This window comes from Ambystoma mexicanum, chromosome 6p (genome assembly GCF_040938575.1).
Source record: "Ambystoma mexicanum isolate Mex_15411 chromosome 6p, UKY_AmexF1_1, whole genome shotgun sequence".
Classification (NCBI taxonomy): domain Eukaryota; kingdom Metazoa; phylum Chordata; class Amphibia; order Caudata; family Ambystomatidae; genus Ambystoma; species Ambystoma mexicanum.
The window spans coordinates 403,205,048-403,221,958 of NC_090935.1; the positions used below are offsets into that span (position 1 = coordinate 403,205,048).

Here is a 16,911-nt window from a genome sequence, read left to right on the forward strand (position 1 = left end):
GTTAGAATAGCGATTCAAATACAATTGTTATTGGATGGATGTTTGTGTGAATAGGCAATGTCATTTCTGTATTTCAAGGTTTATTTACATTTCATTAATGGAAGAAAAGTAGGCAAGGTGCCTGGGATTGTCTCACAGGGGCCATTAAACTGGTGTTACTCTCGTCCATCAAAGGACTCGGATTAAATAGATATGTGAGTGTGGTTCTGAGTGGGTTATTACATAGAATAGAGTTTCACCAAATTAAATGCACACATCTTGCCATGAGGGTGGGAAGGGCTAGATAATAGGTTTGAAAACCCTGGGGCTTTCCTAACTTGTCAATTGAAATGTTTATGTGACTGCAATCGACAGCTTTAGTAAAGGAAAGAGGAAGCATAGGGGGGTGAGAAAGGAGTAATATGCTGGCTGTCATATAGCCCAGTGAGGTCCACAAAGAGACAAAACACAATCTCATGTCATAACAAGTTTCATCGAACAAAAAGGTCTGCACCTGGATGAAACTCAAATATAAAATTGTCAGAACAGTCTCTTCTCAAAATGTCCACTACATGATATTTTCTTTAGATTGCTCACAAGGGTTCATACTGCCACCCATTAACTCATAGGGCCTCATTACAACGTAGGCGGTAGAGGGTTAACGGCGCTGGTAGAGCTGCCAGCGCCGTTAACCCTCTACCGCCTTATTACGAGGTCTGCTTGCGGAATCCGCTAAGGACGCCTCGTACAACAAGGCGTCCTTAGCGGGTCCCGTGAGCAGACCAGATGCTAACAACGGGCCCGTCATTAACGGGCCCGTTGTTAGCATCCTCCCCATTCCCATTGAGCCCTATCAGGATTATACATTGTGAAATGCAGCGAGTTGTGTAGGAATTTTCTGCAAAGGTTTTGTTTTGTATTAGTAGCAAGGTCTATCTATTCCTTATATGTATTCTGTGCCATATTGCACAGCCATCACAGTATTCCATATTTTGGAAAAATCTGACTAATTGAACATGGTCATGGTTCACCATCATATTTGTGCATGTAAGCATTTCAGTGAACAAGCAGGACAAGAGGTGTCATTGATCAATTACTGCTGAAAATAAACATACAATAACTTCTTACAAGTCTACAAACAAAAGCTACCCTTCCATTTTAATATTTGCATGCACAATGCACAATATTTTCATACTCTTGATATGAAGAACAACATTCTGATTTGGGCTATGGCCAGCTCTTGGGAGAAGTCCAATAGCAAACTGTAGGTCAGATGACAAAAATAGCTAATAAATAGAATGCAAATTACTCATAATGACACCATATTGTTTCAAGCCTCAAGTAAATTGATGATGTGTCCCAAAGATAGACGAACTACACATATTGCCCTTAGTAACAGATACATCTTTGTAATTAGATGTAATATATGCAAGATACTGCATGGGAAAGAACCTGCCTCTATGGCTAAGACGTCAATTAAAAGGCCCCATTCTATTGGGGAGATGCTAATCATGTCCTGTTTCTTTGCATTCTGGGCTAAGGGGGTTTCCTCCTTGTACATCCAGGGCTACAAGTTTCAGAAGCAAAGGAAAAAGCAGTACTGAACTAGCATCTCCACAATGGAATGGGGCCTCCAAATCTACCTCACAAATACATGTCAAGTCAATACACACATTCCTTCGTGAGCTTTATCCCCCCCCCGCCCAGTTTTCATCAAGGATGACTTAAAGCATGATGGCTAGTCCTTTCACCATTTTGATGAATTTACATATCACATATTATAGTATGCCAAGCTGGGGGCCAGCTAGTGAGAAACAAAGTATCTGGAGACTTTATTGAGACATTTGTCACTAATGGTAAGAACGTATGAATTCATATCACAGTTGTTAGGAACAAACATGCACAAAATTGTAAAAAAATATATTATGATAATCACAGACCAAAGTACATCTATATTCAAGGATATATCCAGAGTCTGAAATGTCCCAATGTGCCAAGTCTAGTCATTAACCAAAGATTATATTGAAATCCAATTTTGGTCATTTTGTATTTCTCAAATTCATGGAGTTCCCACCTGGAAATGTTAAGAACACGAATAATGTCATTCCTTCTTTTGGGAATTTGTTCACTGGACAAAGATATTCGGTGGGGCTGTGTTCTCTCCCCACTTGATCTTCTGGAATGTTATTCTGAGAACCAGATGCTGCTAGCATTTTATCTATATCGAAATTCTGACCGTTTCATATTTTTCGAAATTCTGTGTGTGGAGTTCTACGATCATCTTATCTGGAAATTGTAATAGCATGTATAATGTTATATTTTCTTTGCTTGTTCATAACCGAATCTGTCTGTGCTGCTTTTTATCTAATTTTATTAACTACTATGTATGCAATACCTTTTATTGTTTATGAACTTTTATGGCATTGCGCCGTATAAAGTTTGATTGATTGAATTATACACTTACAATTGTCAAAAGCTAATGGATCCATCTTTTTCATTAATGAACAAATCCAGAAAGCAGTCTTGCTGTGGCATTATGAACAACATGCCAACAAATCGAACACTACCATAATTTAGTCTAGAGAAGATGACAGCCAATGCCACAGAAGGAGGCCCTCATCAGGAAAGAAAAGGAGAGCTTTTAAATTTAGTTTTAGATTAAAAACAAAAGGCTACTCCTATGTTCATATGAGCGGTCAGGGACAAAATCTATCCCAACACCCATATTATTTTGCTGATGTGGTGGGAGGAGGTCATTTGCCCATAGAGAAAGGCCAAAAGTTTTGGTTGCAATGGTTCCTGTCACCTCTAACAATTAGATGCACAGTTATGTCAGTGCTCCATTCAAGAAAATGACTAGTTATTCAAAACTCTATTGCCGCCATAAAAGAACATAGAGAACACAAGGATTGTTGACAGCTGCCTTGCAAATGCAGCAGAATCTGGGTGCCATTGGGAATAACATAATAGCCTGTGTACGTGAATCAGCTTAATCAAAGGACAGGTGTAATTATTGACAAGGAGTGACAACAGAGCTGAACCGGGTAGAACCACAGAGGTAACAGAATAGGAGTTGGATACGCAACATCCCATGCCAATCATTTGGGATCATTTAAAGAGGAAAACACCATCCAACTAAGCACTTTCCATTGAATGCCATTCTGACCCAAGTGTTCCATAAGGGATCTATGGTTAGCAGCGTTGAAGGCAGCTGACACATCAAGTAGCAGCAGAGCTGTCACTCTGCCAGAATCAGCTCATAACCTAAATGTGACGTGAATTTTTATTATTTGCAATTGAGAGGCTGAAACTGGAACCATGAGGAAGAAATACAGAAGTGAAATCATATAGGTTTGAAAGCACATTGTGTATTCAGTTTAATTCTCTGGTTCCAAGCGGTCTTAATTTGGACCATAAAATGTACATGTGTATTCACTTAGAAGACGTATATCCTCTCCTTATAAATTTGTAAGAATTGTGCATCATTCGTTGGGAATGCAGACTCCAACGTAATGTATATTAATTATTCTATGATTTATGTTTTCAACTGAAGGGGTCATTTTAACATGCATGCAGATGTTGTCTTCATTTTCATTTTAGATTGAATCTTAATGGTACCCTTGTTCATTTGGGATTTAATTTGAACTTTTATAGATTTTGAGGAGGTAATTTTGCCTAATTTACAGAAATTATGTTGCCAAGACATATCCTTAAATGTAGTGTTTTTTGGAACCAGGCCAAGTTTATTATGAATTAAGTGCCATAGTAAATCAAACTGATAATTTAAAATAGATGCATTCAATGAAATTATTATTGAAGTCCTTACTTAACTTAGTAACCTTTCTTCAAATGTTGGAATATTTAAGGCGGCATGATGGGCTGTCCTGAAACTCCCACAAAGCCCTGATTTAGGATTGTTCTTGAAAATATTTGTTGACTGGTGGGCATAACATGTATTGCACGGACGCCTTAAACAAGATAAATGGAAGGTTGAACAATTCTGTGGGGGTGTGTTTGCTCATTTCTCATCTAAGGACAATGGTTTACCAAATTAATATCTATTTGCATGAGGAGTATTATCACTGTGATGTATTTTTTGCATGAGCACGAATCACGATAAACAACATTACCTTTGGGAAAGTGATAGATTTTTCATTTTTAACCAATCCACCTGATTCTCTTTAGTTCAGCAGGTTGTTTGGGTTGCATATGTGAATTTCAAATTGATTGTGTATTTATTCATAATAACTCACCCGGAAGAATCCGTTTTCAGGTGAAGTTGGTTTGGTACATCCGGTGGTAGGTTCAGGATCCAGATCATCGATCTCCTTACGTTCTTCATCATCAGTAATGCACAAGGCTCCACTGAAGTAAAATTCAAACCCATTAATAATGTAATGATTATGATTATTTGGCTTTTCAGCAAAAGTTATATTTAGTTTTTGAGTTAAGTATTTATTTTTATATTACAAAATGTATGTTATTTATTTGTAAACCTAAACATTACATTTAAGTACTACATTTGCAGTTTAAACACATGTACCATTAGATTCAGGATCATGCTTGTTAATCATAACTTAGTCATTTTTACAAAATCATATATTTACTTCAGTGATTTTATCCTTAGATACAATGACCTAAAGTATATTACAATTTTAGCAGTTGTGATGGATTCTACTAAGAATAATGTGTTTTCATAGCACTTTCTGCCACAGGTTTAACAATATTGTAAATAACAGGTGTAAAGAAAGTAGTAACACGTGTAATCGTCCTTAGTTTATAGACATTGAAAGGATAAAGGGATTCAATCCAAACCAGTGTGGGATGCATATGATAAGTAGGAATCCGTTACCTCAATGAGATCCCTCTCCAGCCACTTTCTCTACTATCCCTTGCCCAGGCAACTGTTTTTAACATTGGCCACATTCAACAACACAGGTAACTGTTTCTCACAACCGTTTACCACAGTACATCCCAACCAAGCATGTGCAATCAAGTTACATAAGCAACTGTTAGAAATCCTGGTGCCCCACATGGCCCCCATTTCAAGGTGCTATTGGAGACTCACACCCTCATTCTGTTGAGGACCGATACAAAGCAATTCTGTCGAAAACAGATGTGGTGGGATTTTCACTGCAGCCACTCTTTCGGATCCACGGTGAGCGTCAGATGTCCTACACTGGCATGGGAAGTCTATGAGAGATCTCACACAGGGGTTCATGCACTCTAGCAGGATAGCTGACCATCACCAGAAATGTACCTTCTGATACCTGTAGGCTTAAATCCTCATTATGAGATTGGTGGTAATTCGGCATTGAATCGGACGAATTAGCTCCAAACTCGATTACTGTTACCACCACTTGGTCGCACAGGTTTAAAGAAGGATTACAAGGGGTGTTAAGGTGGTGTTAATCTCAATTTTCGGAGTCCATAGGAGGACTCCAGGGGGATTTCAGCAGACTTACAGCCCGCGTTAATTCGGGACTATTTTGCCAAATTTTAGCACACAAAAAGTGGAGAATACTAGAGGTAAATTCTGCACCTTACGGGCAAACCTGTAGTACAGTGGTGTGGTAATGCAGCATAAACTTAGATGTAATGGAATTACCATTGCATTACCATAATTTTTACCCACACCACCGTACTTGTAAGGAGGCCCTACGCTAGTTTTCACAGATTGTCCCCGTTTTTTTCTGTTCCAGCAAGAATCCTCCATGACCCATGACACTCAATGGTGAAATGGATCTGCCACTCTTTCAATTGCTGATCGCTTTACTTTTACTCTCCATTGTGTACACGGTGTAAATTCTGCTTGCATATCATGCAGGTGGTAAAGACAGGTAGATTCCATGGAAATACATTCCTTTTTCACCTGCATAAAAATCACCTGCAGGCGTACACGCAAGTGTCCTTTCATGGCACGTTGGAATGTCAATTCCATTTTATCCTCCTCGAGCTTCAAATGGTAGCGAAATGCCCCACAGTGTAAAGGTGAGGTGTATTTGTGCCTTATCTTTGCACTTCAGGGCTTGTAAAATGAACTCCAAAGCATTGAAACACATATTGGTTCTGATTTTCAGGGTGCCTGTAGTACGGCGGCAGGAAACGGATATGTTTGGGTTTTTGCATGAACAGTTTCCCGCCACAGAATTTTTGGCATACATGCTTGTATGCCACCTTTTTGCACTCCACCATGCAAATGAAATAAACAATGCCTGCGCTGTATGCAAGTTTTTGCAATGGATTCATATGCAGGCCATCTGCCTTTTTCTGGTGTAAATAGAAATCCCCAGCATTTGAAGCCGCATGACAATGCATGTTCGCTCAAATGCTGGTTTATTTGTATGGCGGAGGAATGGGGCGGTGGAATCGTAAATTACGACCTGCCGCTCCGCCATACAGATGCTTGAAAATGGGGGGTGAAATGAATGATAGGCGTATAGGCCTTACGGAAGGCTTTTACGCTTTGAATTTACGTTAAGCCCCAATGGAATATGAGCTCCATAGCATTTAAACAGGCACCAGTTAAAGAAGCATTGCTTTGTAAGACAGATAGCTTCCAACAACATAGAATTGGCATATGTAGAAAAAGGATCATTGAAATACAGGTAACATCGAAAGTCATGTAGAAATGAAAAAAGCTATGTAGGAAGGAAGGTTGGGAGATAGATGGAGGATGGGGGGGATGAATAGCGGATGAATGTAAGAAGAGAGTTGAGAAAGAGAGGAGATAAGCAAGAAGCAAGGGATGAAGGAAGGGATGGATTGGGGAGAGATAGATAAATCCATTGGTGTAGGAATGGAGGGAGGGAGGAAGAGAGGGATGTAGAGGGGTAGGATGGTGGTTTGGATGGGGAAAGTGTGAATTAGTGAAGGAATGGAGGGATGCACAAATGGAGGGAGGGGCGGGTGGAACGGAGGGTTGGAGTGACAGATTGAGGGTTGAAAGTTGAAGGGAAGGAGAGAAGAAGGGATGAAGGTAAGGACGTGAGGGGAGAGGAAGGTATGCAGGAAGAGAAGAAGGGAGGCAAGGAAAGAGAGATGTACATAGGGATGGATGGAGTGAGGGATGAATGGAGAGAGAGCTGCAAATAGGAAGGGATAGAGGCCAGGATAGCGGTATGGATGGAGGGATTGATGGAGGAATGGATGGAGGCAGGGAATATTGGAAAGGAGGACGGATGGTTGGTTGCAGATAGGATGGGAAATGGAGGGGGAGATGTATTTAGGGATAGACAGAGTTAGGGAGAAATGAGAGATGAAAGGATGAGTGAGCGTTAGAGGAAGTGATGGAGAAGGGATGGATGGAGGACCAGATAGACGGATAGGCAGAAGGCAGGTTGAGATGTAGGGAGGGATCGAAGAAGGGATGGTGTGATGGATGGGTGATGGATGGGTGCTGGAGGGATGGTGGGATAATGGCTATGGAGATGTAGGGAGAAACGGAGATATGGAGGCAGGGATGAATGTAGGTATGAAGGGACAGATGGAGGGAGGAAGGGAGTGGGTGGGATGGAAGACTGGAAAGCCGGACAGAGAAGTGGAAGATTGAGGAATGAATGGTGGATGGAGTGATTGGAGGAAGTTATGGAGGGAGTGATTGAGGGAAGCGATGGAAAAATCAAGGGAGAGATGGGTGGAGGTAATGAGGTAAGGATGGAGGTATTGATGAATGGAGGGATGGTGGGAGGGATGAGTCCATTGTGGGAGGGAGTGATGCAAGAAGGGGTGCTTGGAGGGGTAAACGAATGTGCATGTGGATGGATGGATTGGCTGTTGGGGTGTTTTGGGAGGCAGCTGCATGGAACGAGGGAGGGGTAGGGAGGGGAATGTATAGTTGGATGAATGGATGGAAGGATAGATGGGCAGGCATGTAAATAGATGGCACATGATTGTTACATATGTCTGCATATGTGTATATGATGATATGAGGGTGTATTTATCTCACATAATAGTATACACATGGGGTGCATTGTAAATACAACATATTTTGTTTTATTGTTTAAAGTGCAGACCTTGCTTGAGAGCAGCAGAGTGCTGTAAAGGTTGTGGTTATCCAGTGTGTGGGCTGGCATCTGTTAACAATAGTGCAGTACTTTGGGTTGTGGTCTGTGCATCCTTTGGATTAGTCCTTGGCCTAATGTTGCTAGTAAGACACGTTTCGAGAGGTTTTTGAAACTGGAGAATTGTGGGGGCATTCCAACCCGATACTGGGATTGGGTTTCAGAGGGTGAGTGCATGACAATCTTGGACAAGTTGTTGTTTTGCAAAGAGGACCGAAGAGGATGTATTAAGTCTTGTATGGGTTATGTTTGCGGTTGGCATGTGTGCGAAGTATGATGTTCTGCGCATCACATCGACAAATGCCAAGTCAATGATATTACTGGCTTGTGCATGACAGCATTGAAGAGGCTTCTGGCCACTGATTGGTACGCCTACCACCATTTTGTGCATCTTGCAGATGCCTTTGGACTCTAGGCCAGCCTCAGGTAGACAGCATTGAGGAGGGTGCTGGCCATGTGATCAGGTGCTGCCACTCAGTTGCTCTGCCCACCACATTTTTTCATGCCTTCCCGGCAGCTACTTAAGGATTTCAGGCCAGGTCCAGACAGACAACATTGAGGAGGCTGTTGGTCACGTACCAGCCCCCACCATTTCATGCACCTTCCAGGAAGCCACTAAAAGACTGTAGTCCAGCTCCAGGCACACATCATTGGCGAGGCTACTGGTCATGTGACCAGGCCTGCCAATTAGTTGTTCTGCATATGACCTATTTCACCAATCCTCCTTAGGCGTCCTCATCACTGGTGTCCTCAGCAAAGGGCTGTTGAAGACAATTACCTCACCTGTTTGTGCCTGTTCAGTCCTGTTCAGTCCTGATAGGGCTAAGGCGCAGACCAGGTATCCTGCTTTTCAGCTGCAGAACAGTCACAGTATCGGCTCTCCGTTCTCACCAAGAAGAGAGCCCTTATCCAAGCCCGCATCTCTGCGGCATCTAACAACTCCGCCAAACTCTTTAAAATCTGCAAGGAGCTGGCCAACCCTGTTGCAGTCTCTACCTCTCCTGTCCCCTCCCAGGCTCTCTGCACTGCATTGGCCTCTCACTTCATCTATAAAACTCAGGACATCCTGTCCTCGCTCTCCTACTTTCACCTCCCTCCCTCCCTTCCCGGCTCTTCCTCTGGCCCTTCTGCAGTCACCCCTCCTCCCTCTTTCTCTGCCTTTCCACTTTTCTCTGCTGACGAGGTTTCCAGACAAGTCCGATCTATGAAAGTCTCGTCTAAACAGGTTCACCCCTGTTCCTCCAAAACTATCAAGGACCACATTGACTCTCTGGCTCCTGCCCTGGCTGACTTTTGCAACCATTCCTTCGCCTCTGGAGTCTTCCCTTCCCCCCAAGCACTCCCTTGTGCACCCTCTTCTCAAGAAACCCTCTTCCGACCCCTCCTGCCCGGCTAACTATCGCCCTATCTCCATCACTCCCTTCCTGGGCAAGCTCCTGGAGAAACTGGCCATCTCCCAGCTTAACCTCCATGCTGAATCTGTTGGTAGTCTTCACGACCATCAATCTGGTTTCAGAGCTGCCAGAAGCACGGAAACTGCTCTCCTGAACATCCGTGAAGACCTGCTCTTGAACCTCGATTCCAACACTCCGTGTGTTCTCATTCTGCTCGATCTCTCCTCTGCCTTTGACACTGTCAACCATGCCATCCTGCTCAACCGTCTCCGTGAAAACCTGGGTATCACTGGTCAGGCTCTGGCGTGGCTGACCTCTTTCCTTTCAAATCGACCCTCCCAGGTCCTACTGGGGTCCTTCCTCTCCGACATCTTTTTCTCTACCTGTGGTGTCCCCCAGGGATCTAATCTCTCTCCCTGGCTGTTCAACCAGTATCTGGCACTCCTTGCCCACCACATCGCCGCTCTCTGCCCTAATTTCCAGTGCTATGCGGACGATACCCAGCTCATTTTCAGGCTACCCTCAGCCTCCCCCTCTCCTTCCCTCATCTCTGACTGTCTGTCTGCTATCCAGGAATGGTGTGCCGCCAATGACCTCTGCCTTAATGCCAGTAAGACTGAGATTCTACTCATCGGTACACCCACTCCCTCCTTCCCTGCAGCTCTCTGGCCTGCCTCCCTTGGCCCCCTCCCTGCTCCTACCTGCAATGCAAAAAACCTTGGGGTCATCTTCGACTCCACACTCTCCTTCTCTCCTCATATTTCTGACGTCGCTAAGAAGTCACACTACCAGCTGCACCTCCTCAGAGGTATTCTTCCCTTCCTCTCCTTCCCCCAGAAGCTCACTGTCTCCCGAGCCCTGGTTCTCTCAAAGCTGGATTACTGTAACAGCCTCTACCTTAATCTGCCTGCCTCCACTCTCCGCCCTCTGCAACTCATCCAGAACAGAACTGCGAGACTTGTCCTTGGCCTCAAGCCCAGGGACCGTATCTCTCCAGGACTGAAATCTCTACACTGGCTCCCAGTGGCTGCGAGGATAAAGTTCAAAACCCTCTGCATTGTCCACAAGGCCTTCTGGGGCCTTGGTCCTAAATACCTTCAACTCTCTCTTCCCAAATATCTTCCTTCCCGAGCCCTTCGCTCATCTGCCTCCAACTCCCTCAGGGTCAGCCGCTTCTCGAAGCAACGAGCTGGGGGTAGATCTCTCTCCGCGGCAGGGGCCTCCCTCTGGAACAGCCTTCCTGCCTCCCTGAAACTTGAGGAGAACCATCTCCGGTTCCGGAAGCACCTCAAAACCTTCCTCTTTGCCTCTGCTTTCTCTCTCCCTCTCCCCTGCTGAACAGCTAATATTCTTCACTGAAACTGCACTGATTCTGCAACTGGACCACTCTTAACGGCCTCGGTCCTGGGCCCAGCCACTCTCCACTTGCACTAATGCCCTGGAACCCCTCTGCACTGCAGGACTGTCTCTGTATCCCTACAGCCCCCCCCTTTTCCAGCACTTGTTCTGCACTTAACTTGCACTTGCCACCAGCTGGCCCTATTTATTTATTACTTTACGCCACTTACCTTGTACTGCACTTCCCCCCCTCCCCCACCCCTGCACTTGCGCGATCTGAATGACACCTGGCCTAGTAGGATCGTTGTCTGTCTCCCCTTGTTTCCTCCCCTCCCTGCCTCGTCGCGCCTTGAAACACCTGTGTATAGGCGCGTTACAAATGCCATATCATATCATTATCATACCCTGTGTCTACTCACTCCATCAGCTATCCCTGCCCTCGCTAGAGTTCAAATGGCGAAGCTCCATTGGCAGCCACAGCAATCTACACTAACGAACCTCATCAATAACGCTGCAGTCCACATCAAACACCCATGGACCTCACTCACTTATCCCATCATGCTGATTAATGTTCATGCAGCAATTGTTCACTCAGTAGAGATTGCCAACCTCACCCATTATAATAACCCTGAAAAGCTCTTCATCACTGAAATAAGGTTAACCCCATCCTCCTGATGTTTTCATCATGCTCCTATTCCCAGGCCACTGTATCTAACATGCCAACCTGCCAGGAAGGATAGGAGGTGAAGTGGCAATCATCCACAAGAGGGATTGCCCATGCTCCGTCATACTCTCTCCCAGAACAAGCTAATTCGAATCACTCTCCTGCTAGTTTCCTTTATCTCAAAAGGAATCCATCGCCTTCCATCTCATCTACAAACCACCTCACAGGAATGACTTTTCATTGTCGACAACGCCATCTTAAGTCTGCTCTGCCGAATTAGCACACAACAATAATGCCTTTCTGTGAGATTTTAACACCCAGAGTCTCATGCTGAAAACAATTGATGCATGCGTTTCGCACTGACAGGATCCATGGCCCTTAAGCAAATGTTGCTCTCCCCACACACATCAAAGGCTGCACCCCTAACTTAATCTTGACATCATCCTCCCTCATCACATGTGCAGACCCTATCCCATTCGACCACTGCCCACACAGCTCAGGCTAAATGCCCCCTCACTCAGCGTTGCTCTTTCAAAACCTTCAAGGTAAAACAGCTAGAAGCCAACTTCACAGCCTTCCCCACCACAGGGAATCCCTCAGTCCTCCTAGAATTATTCAACAACTCTGATATGAAACTGGTAGATACTCATGCCCCCTAAAAACCAGACATACTAAAACCAAACCATCGGCCCCTTGAAAACTCCAAGCTCACCTCCAACAACTACTGAATCAGAAAGTGATTCATAATGTCAATGCAGGCATATATGGGTGGGGGCGTTGGGCACCAGAGTCATAAGAGTGATTTAAGGCTGAAGTATATTGGGGCACTGCATTGAGGAGAGTAATTTATAGTGGCACAGATGACATATATTGGGGGCACCAGAGTCTTGAATGGGTTTAAAGTGGCATTGCAGATATGTATTCAGGCTTCCAGAATCACAAAATGATTTAAAGTGTAACTGCCGGGGTGCAACATCATACTCATTGGTGATGCTGAGATATATTGGGCAGTGTTGGCTTATGAACTTTTCAGTTGGGGACATAAATATTGCAACTGCATTGTTGCAAGTAACCAAACTCAGCGAGGGAGCCTTAACCAACCAAAACGGTGGGGTGGGGGGGCTTATGGGGATTCAACCCCAATCATTTGTTTTATAATGGGCTGAAATAGTGCATTTGTACAGAACAATTTGGATTCAAAATCATGAATACAGCCACACCATTTAAAAAAGTTTATGCAAGGTAACACATGAACAAATGCAAAGAGGCCATATCACCAACAGTTCACAGGGGCATTTTACAATGTTTTTATGATGCCTGTGCAAACAATATATGCCTGCATTTCAAGTGTAAATCCCTTTTATGATGCAGTGTCAACAATAAATAGCAGCATTTTTACAGTAAAACACACCTGATGATGCATGTGCAGACAATATATGGCAGCATTGTCACTTTACAGCACATGCACATGATGCATTTGACCACATTATATTCCAGTAGTGCCACTGTAAAACACAGTTCATGATATTAATTCCCCTATATATATATGTCAATACTGTCATTGTAAAGAATACTTTACTGATGCCTGTGGCCACAACATATGTCAGCATGGCCACTCACCGTACACCACATGTTCATAATGCCAGTGCCCACATTATATGCCAGTAATGCCATGATAAAACACACCTTATGATGCCTGTGCTCACAGTACATGTTAGCACTGTCACTATAAACCCCTACATGATAGCCATACGTACAATATATGCAACATTGCCAATGTAAAGCACATTCTAATGATGCTTGTGTCCACAATATATGTCAGCACGCCCACTGAAAATCACATGTCACAGTGCTAGAGTAATGATCTGCATGCAAATCAACTTCTGAGGAGGCGATGCAGAAGAGCAATATGTCAGCTAATAATGGTGACAAACGTCAATTGTCCTCACCTAAAATGATTCCTTGATCACTACAATTTAAAAACATATGCAGAGAAATTGCTTGCACTATCAGATGACAGGTTCTGCAAGCCCTGATGTTCAGTTTTATGGATTATACATTTGCATTTGTATACTTTGCATCTATTTTGTTCTTATTTGGTTGTAATGGTATTTGGTGCTATAATTGAGGACTACGCATACCAGTTGCATAAGCTAAAATGCTAAAACAAGGCTGTACAGCTTACACATGACAAAGCAAGGAACAAATTCTTCTACTTTTGTACAGAAACACTCCAAAGGAGCTAGAGATTAAGACACCTACTTTGAATAATTATTTTCCAATTAAATACAACTTGTCCTTATACATGATAAGTTTAAAACTCAAGTTCACACACAAAACAAGAATCCTTCTTACCCTGTTTGAAATGAAATCATCATAATGGAATATACATGTATGAAAAGTTATTGTTTTGTTTTCTTGAATGCAGATTAATGTTGCGCCGCTAAATATGATGATAATGACACTAATATAAATTTTAAAAAATGTAAAAAAATAAAAAATGAATGTTATGAAAAAATGTATTACACAAACAACTAACATGTTATGAGAACATGTCTTCCAGCAGTGCGAAACAGGTGGATTTTGCCCCTGAACCCGCTTTTGCCCGATTCACACACTCAGAGACATTTCTTCCATTTTTTTTCAATGGTTCTGTTTTGCTGCCATGGACTATGCATGGGCATTTAGCTAATTCTGTGCGCCACTGGCAGATTTCTTGCACCCGAAATGTGTTGCAGTAGTTCTGAGTGGTTGCTATGTTTCATGTACTGGGAAACGCAAAATACTGCATGGTCCCTTCCATTCTCATGGCTCTAATGGATTTTAATGGCAATCAGTAAGGAATGGCCAAGAGTAGGTGTTTTTCATTTTACCTGTTAACTTTGTACTAATCATGTGCTGCTGTTTCTCCCAGACTAGCATAAATATTTGTGCTTGTTCTGGTGTTTTCAGTAGCATTTGGTTGGCTCTATCACTCACGTCTCCCTGGCAGGCTTGGGTACCTGACGATCATGACTACCACTACTATGCTGTTGCATGTCATTCAGTTGGTAAGTATGGGCTGGCTTATTCTTGATTTGTGTTGTGTCATGCTTCCGCATGGCCTTTTTCCTAGTTCCATTGAAATGTATGTATGATGTGCATCTCTGAATCATTTGGGGGATAGCTTGCTTGCTCTTGAGTTGTGCTGTGTCATGCTTCCACCTGGCCCCTTTACCCACTTACATTGAAATGTGTGTGTAGGGTCGTGAACCCAACTTGCGTATCTCACTTGAAGTTGGGGATGTGGCTTGTTCTTGAGTTGTGTTGTGTCATGCTTCCACATGACCCTTTCCCCGCTTTCAGTGAACTGTGTGCAGGGCAGGGGAGCCAACTTGTGTATCTCTCATGCACTTAGGGGCAGCTTGTTCTTGAGTTGTGTTGTGTCATGCTTCCACATGACCCTTTCCCCGCTTTCATTGAACTGTGTGCAGGGCAGGGGAGCCAACTTGTGTATCTCTCATGCACTTAGGGGCAGCTTGTTCTTGAGTTGTGTTGTGTCATGCTTACACACAACCCTTTCCCCACTTTCATTGAAATGTATGTAGGGTGGCTCAGCTGATAATATTCTTTGTATGTTGCTTTTTCACGTGACGTGAGCAAATAACATGGTACCTCCACACACTCTATATGTACTGCACTTGCTTCGGCAGATTTAAACAACGGGGATGGTTTGGCGCCTCTTGATTCCTGGGGTACTTCACAGTACCTGCCAGTGGTACTGGCAATGAGTGGGGTTGTTTGCCATGCCATGAAAAACATAAAGCAGCAACAGATTGAGGACTGGCAGGCAGTATTATGAGAGGGAGCCTGCCTAAAAGAAACACAGACAGATCAACATGAATGCACCATGTCTGGCTGAGGACTCTGAGTGGTGCAGGGCTTTTCCGTGATTGAAGAACATGAGGAAGTCCTTCAAAAAAAGTATGGCAACCTCTGCAGTACTCAGCAGCTGCAAGCCTATTCCCCAATCCACTGGCACTAAACACACACACACACACCACAATTTGATTGCAGCAGCACTGTATCCCTCAGAAAGTTGGCATTGTGGTCTTATTTACCGCTGAAAATGCAAGAAGCAATATTGCAGTTTGTTCTTTATGCTAAAATGAGGTGAGCAGTGGCAATGCAGCGTCACATCTTGGGACAGTGGGCCAGATAGCCACATGAAAAACCACCACAAGTGGGTATGGAGCCAAGCTGTCAGGAAGAGGAGCAGTACCAATGGGCTGCTGGCACAGGATCAACCAAGATGGGGCCTAAGTGCAACAATAAATATGCACCCTAGAAGCAACATGCTCCTGCAGAAGCTAACTGAGTCTTTAGAGAAACAAACGTCTTATGATCTCAAACATCTCATTGCACAGCAACTTGAAGCTCTCACAGCAAAGATGATTGTTGTTGTTCTGCTGCCCTTCTTCTTTGTTGAGAACCAATGGGTTCAAGAACTGATGCCATGTGCCCTACCAATGTCGAAGATTCCAATTCACCATTATTCCTCAAGAGTTGCAGTTCCAGCACTTTATAGAAAGGTGGTGGAAGAGTTGCAGAAAGCAACACAAGAGATGGACAAGGGATACCTCACCACGTACACAAGGGCTACTGTTCAGAGCACTCACTACATCACTGTAATGGCACACTGGATTTCCTTTGTCAAGACACACTTTGGGCTGACAACAAGCTGCACTGACGATTTTCAAACATACCATGCACTTCTTCAAACACCTAGTGCCAACATGCAATGCTCTGTTAGAAAATCTTTGATCAGATGGCATGCAAGAGATCAGACCTTTGGACACACCCTGAATCGGTTATTGCAGATGGACTTGGTTTACACTGCCTCAAAGTTGGATCTGTCTCAGTAGCAATATTGTGTCAGCCCTGATCCGGTCCAAATTAACCCACGGTCCCTAAAAGACCCCACACTTGCTGAAATACTGCAGTGTGCTCGCAAGGTATGCACATACTTTAGCCACCCGTATACTGCTTGCAATGCACTTCCATAATACACACCATCTGTCATAGCATGAGATCAAGTTAGAGGGTGTTACTGGCTGGAATCCCACCCTCTCTATGTTAGAACACCTCATTGAACAACACCTTGGCATAATCTACTATTGCATGACACCTCTGCAGGCCAAGGCATTAGACAGCACTGCTCTGTCAGCAAGCCAGTGGCACTGGATTCACCTTCTCCGAAAGGTACTTTGGCAATTTGATGAGTGTTGTAATGTATAATGCAATCACTTGTTGACGTTCCTTCTGCATCGTGCCCAGAATGTTATTATTGGAATGGGCAGTGGTTATGGGGAAGAAGGGCCTGTAGGTGGATGGTCGGTTGTTCGTAAGTGAGATCGGCGAAGGCAGCAGATGCAGAGGGAGCGTCGGGCCATTGTTAATAAAGAAGCGTGAATCTGCGACGACACACCCTTGT

General features: G+C 43.8%; 1 protein-coding gene across 1 annotated transcript in view; it reads right to left on the reverse strand.

Annotated features, from left to right (window-relative positions):
• LOC138511484 (complement component C6-like) overlaps positions 1 to 16,911 on the reverse strand; it is a 913,779-nt gene that overhangs the window by 163,160 nt on the left and 733,708 nt on the right. The window contains exon 13 of the mRNA XM_069627199.1: positions 4,233 to 4,344. Within this exon, the coding sequence (XP_069483300.1) occupies positions 4,233 to 4,344 (112 nt within the window). The remainder of the gene's footprint in view (positions 1 to 4,232; positions 4,345 to 16,911) is intronic.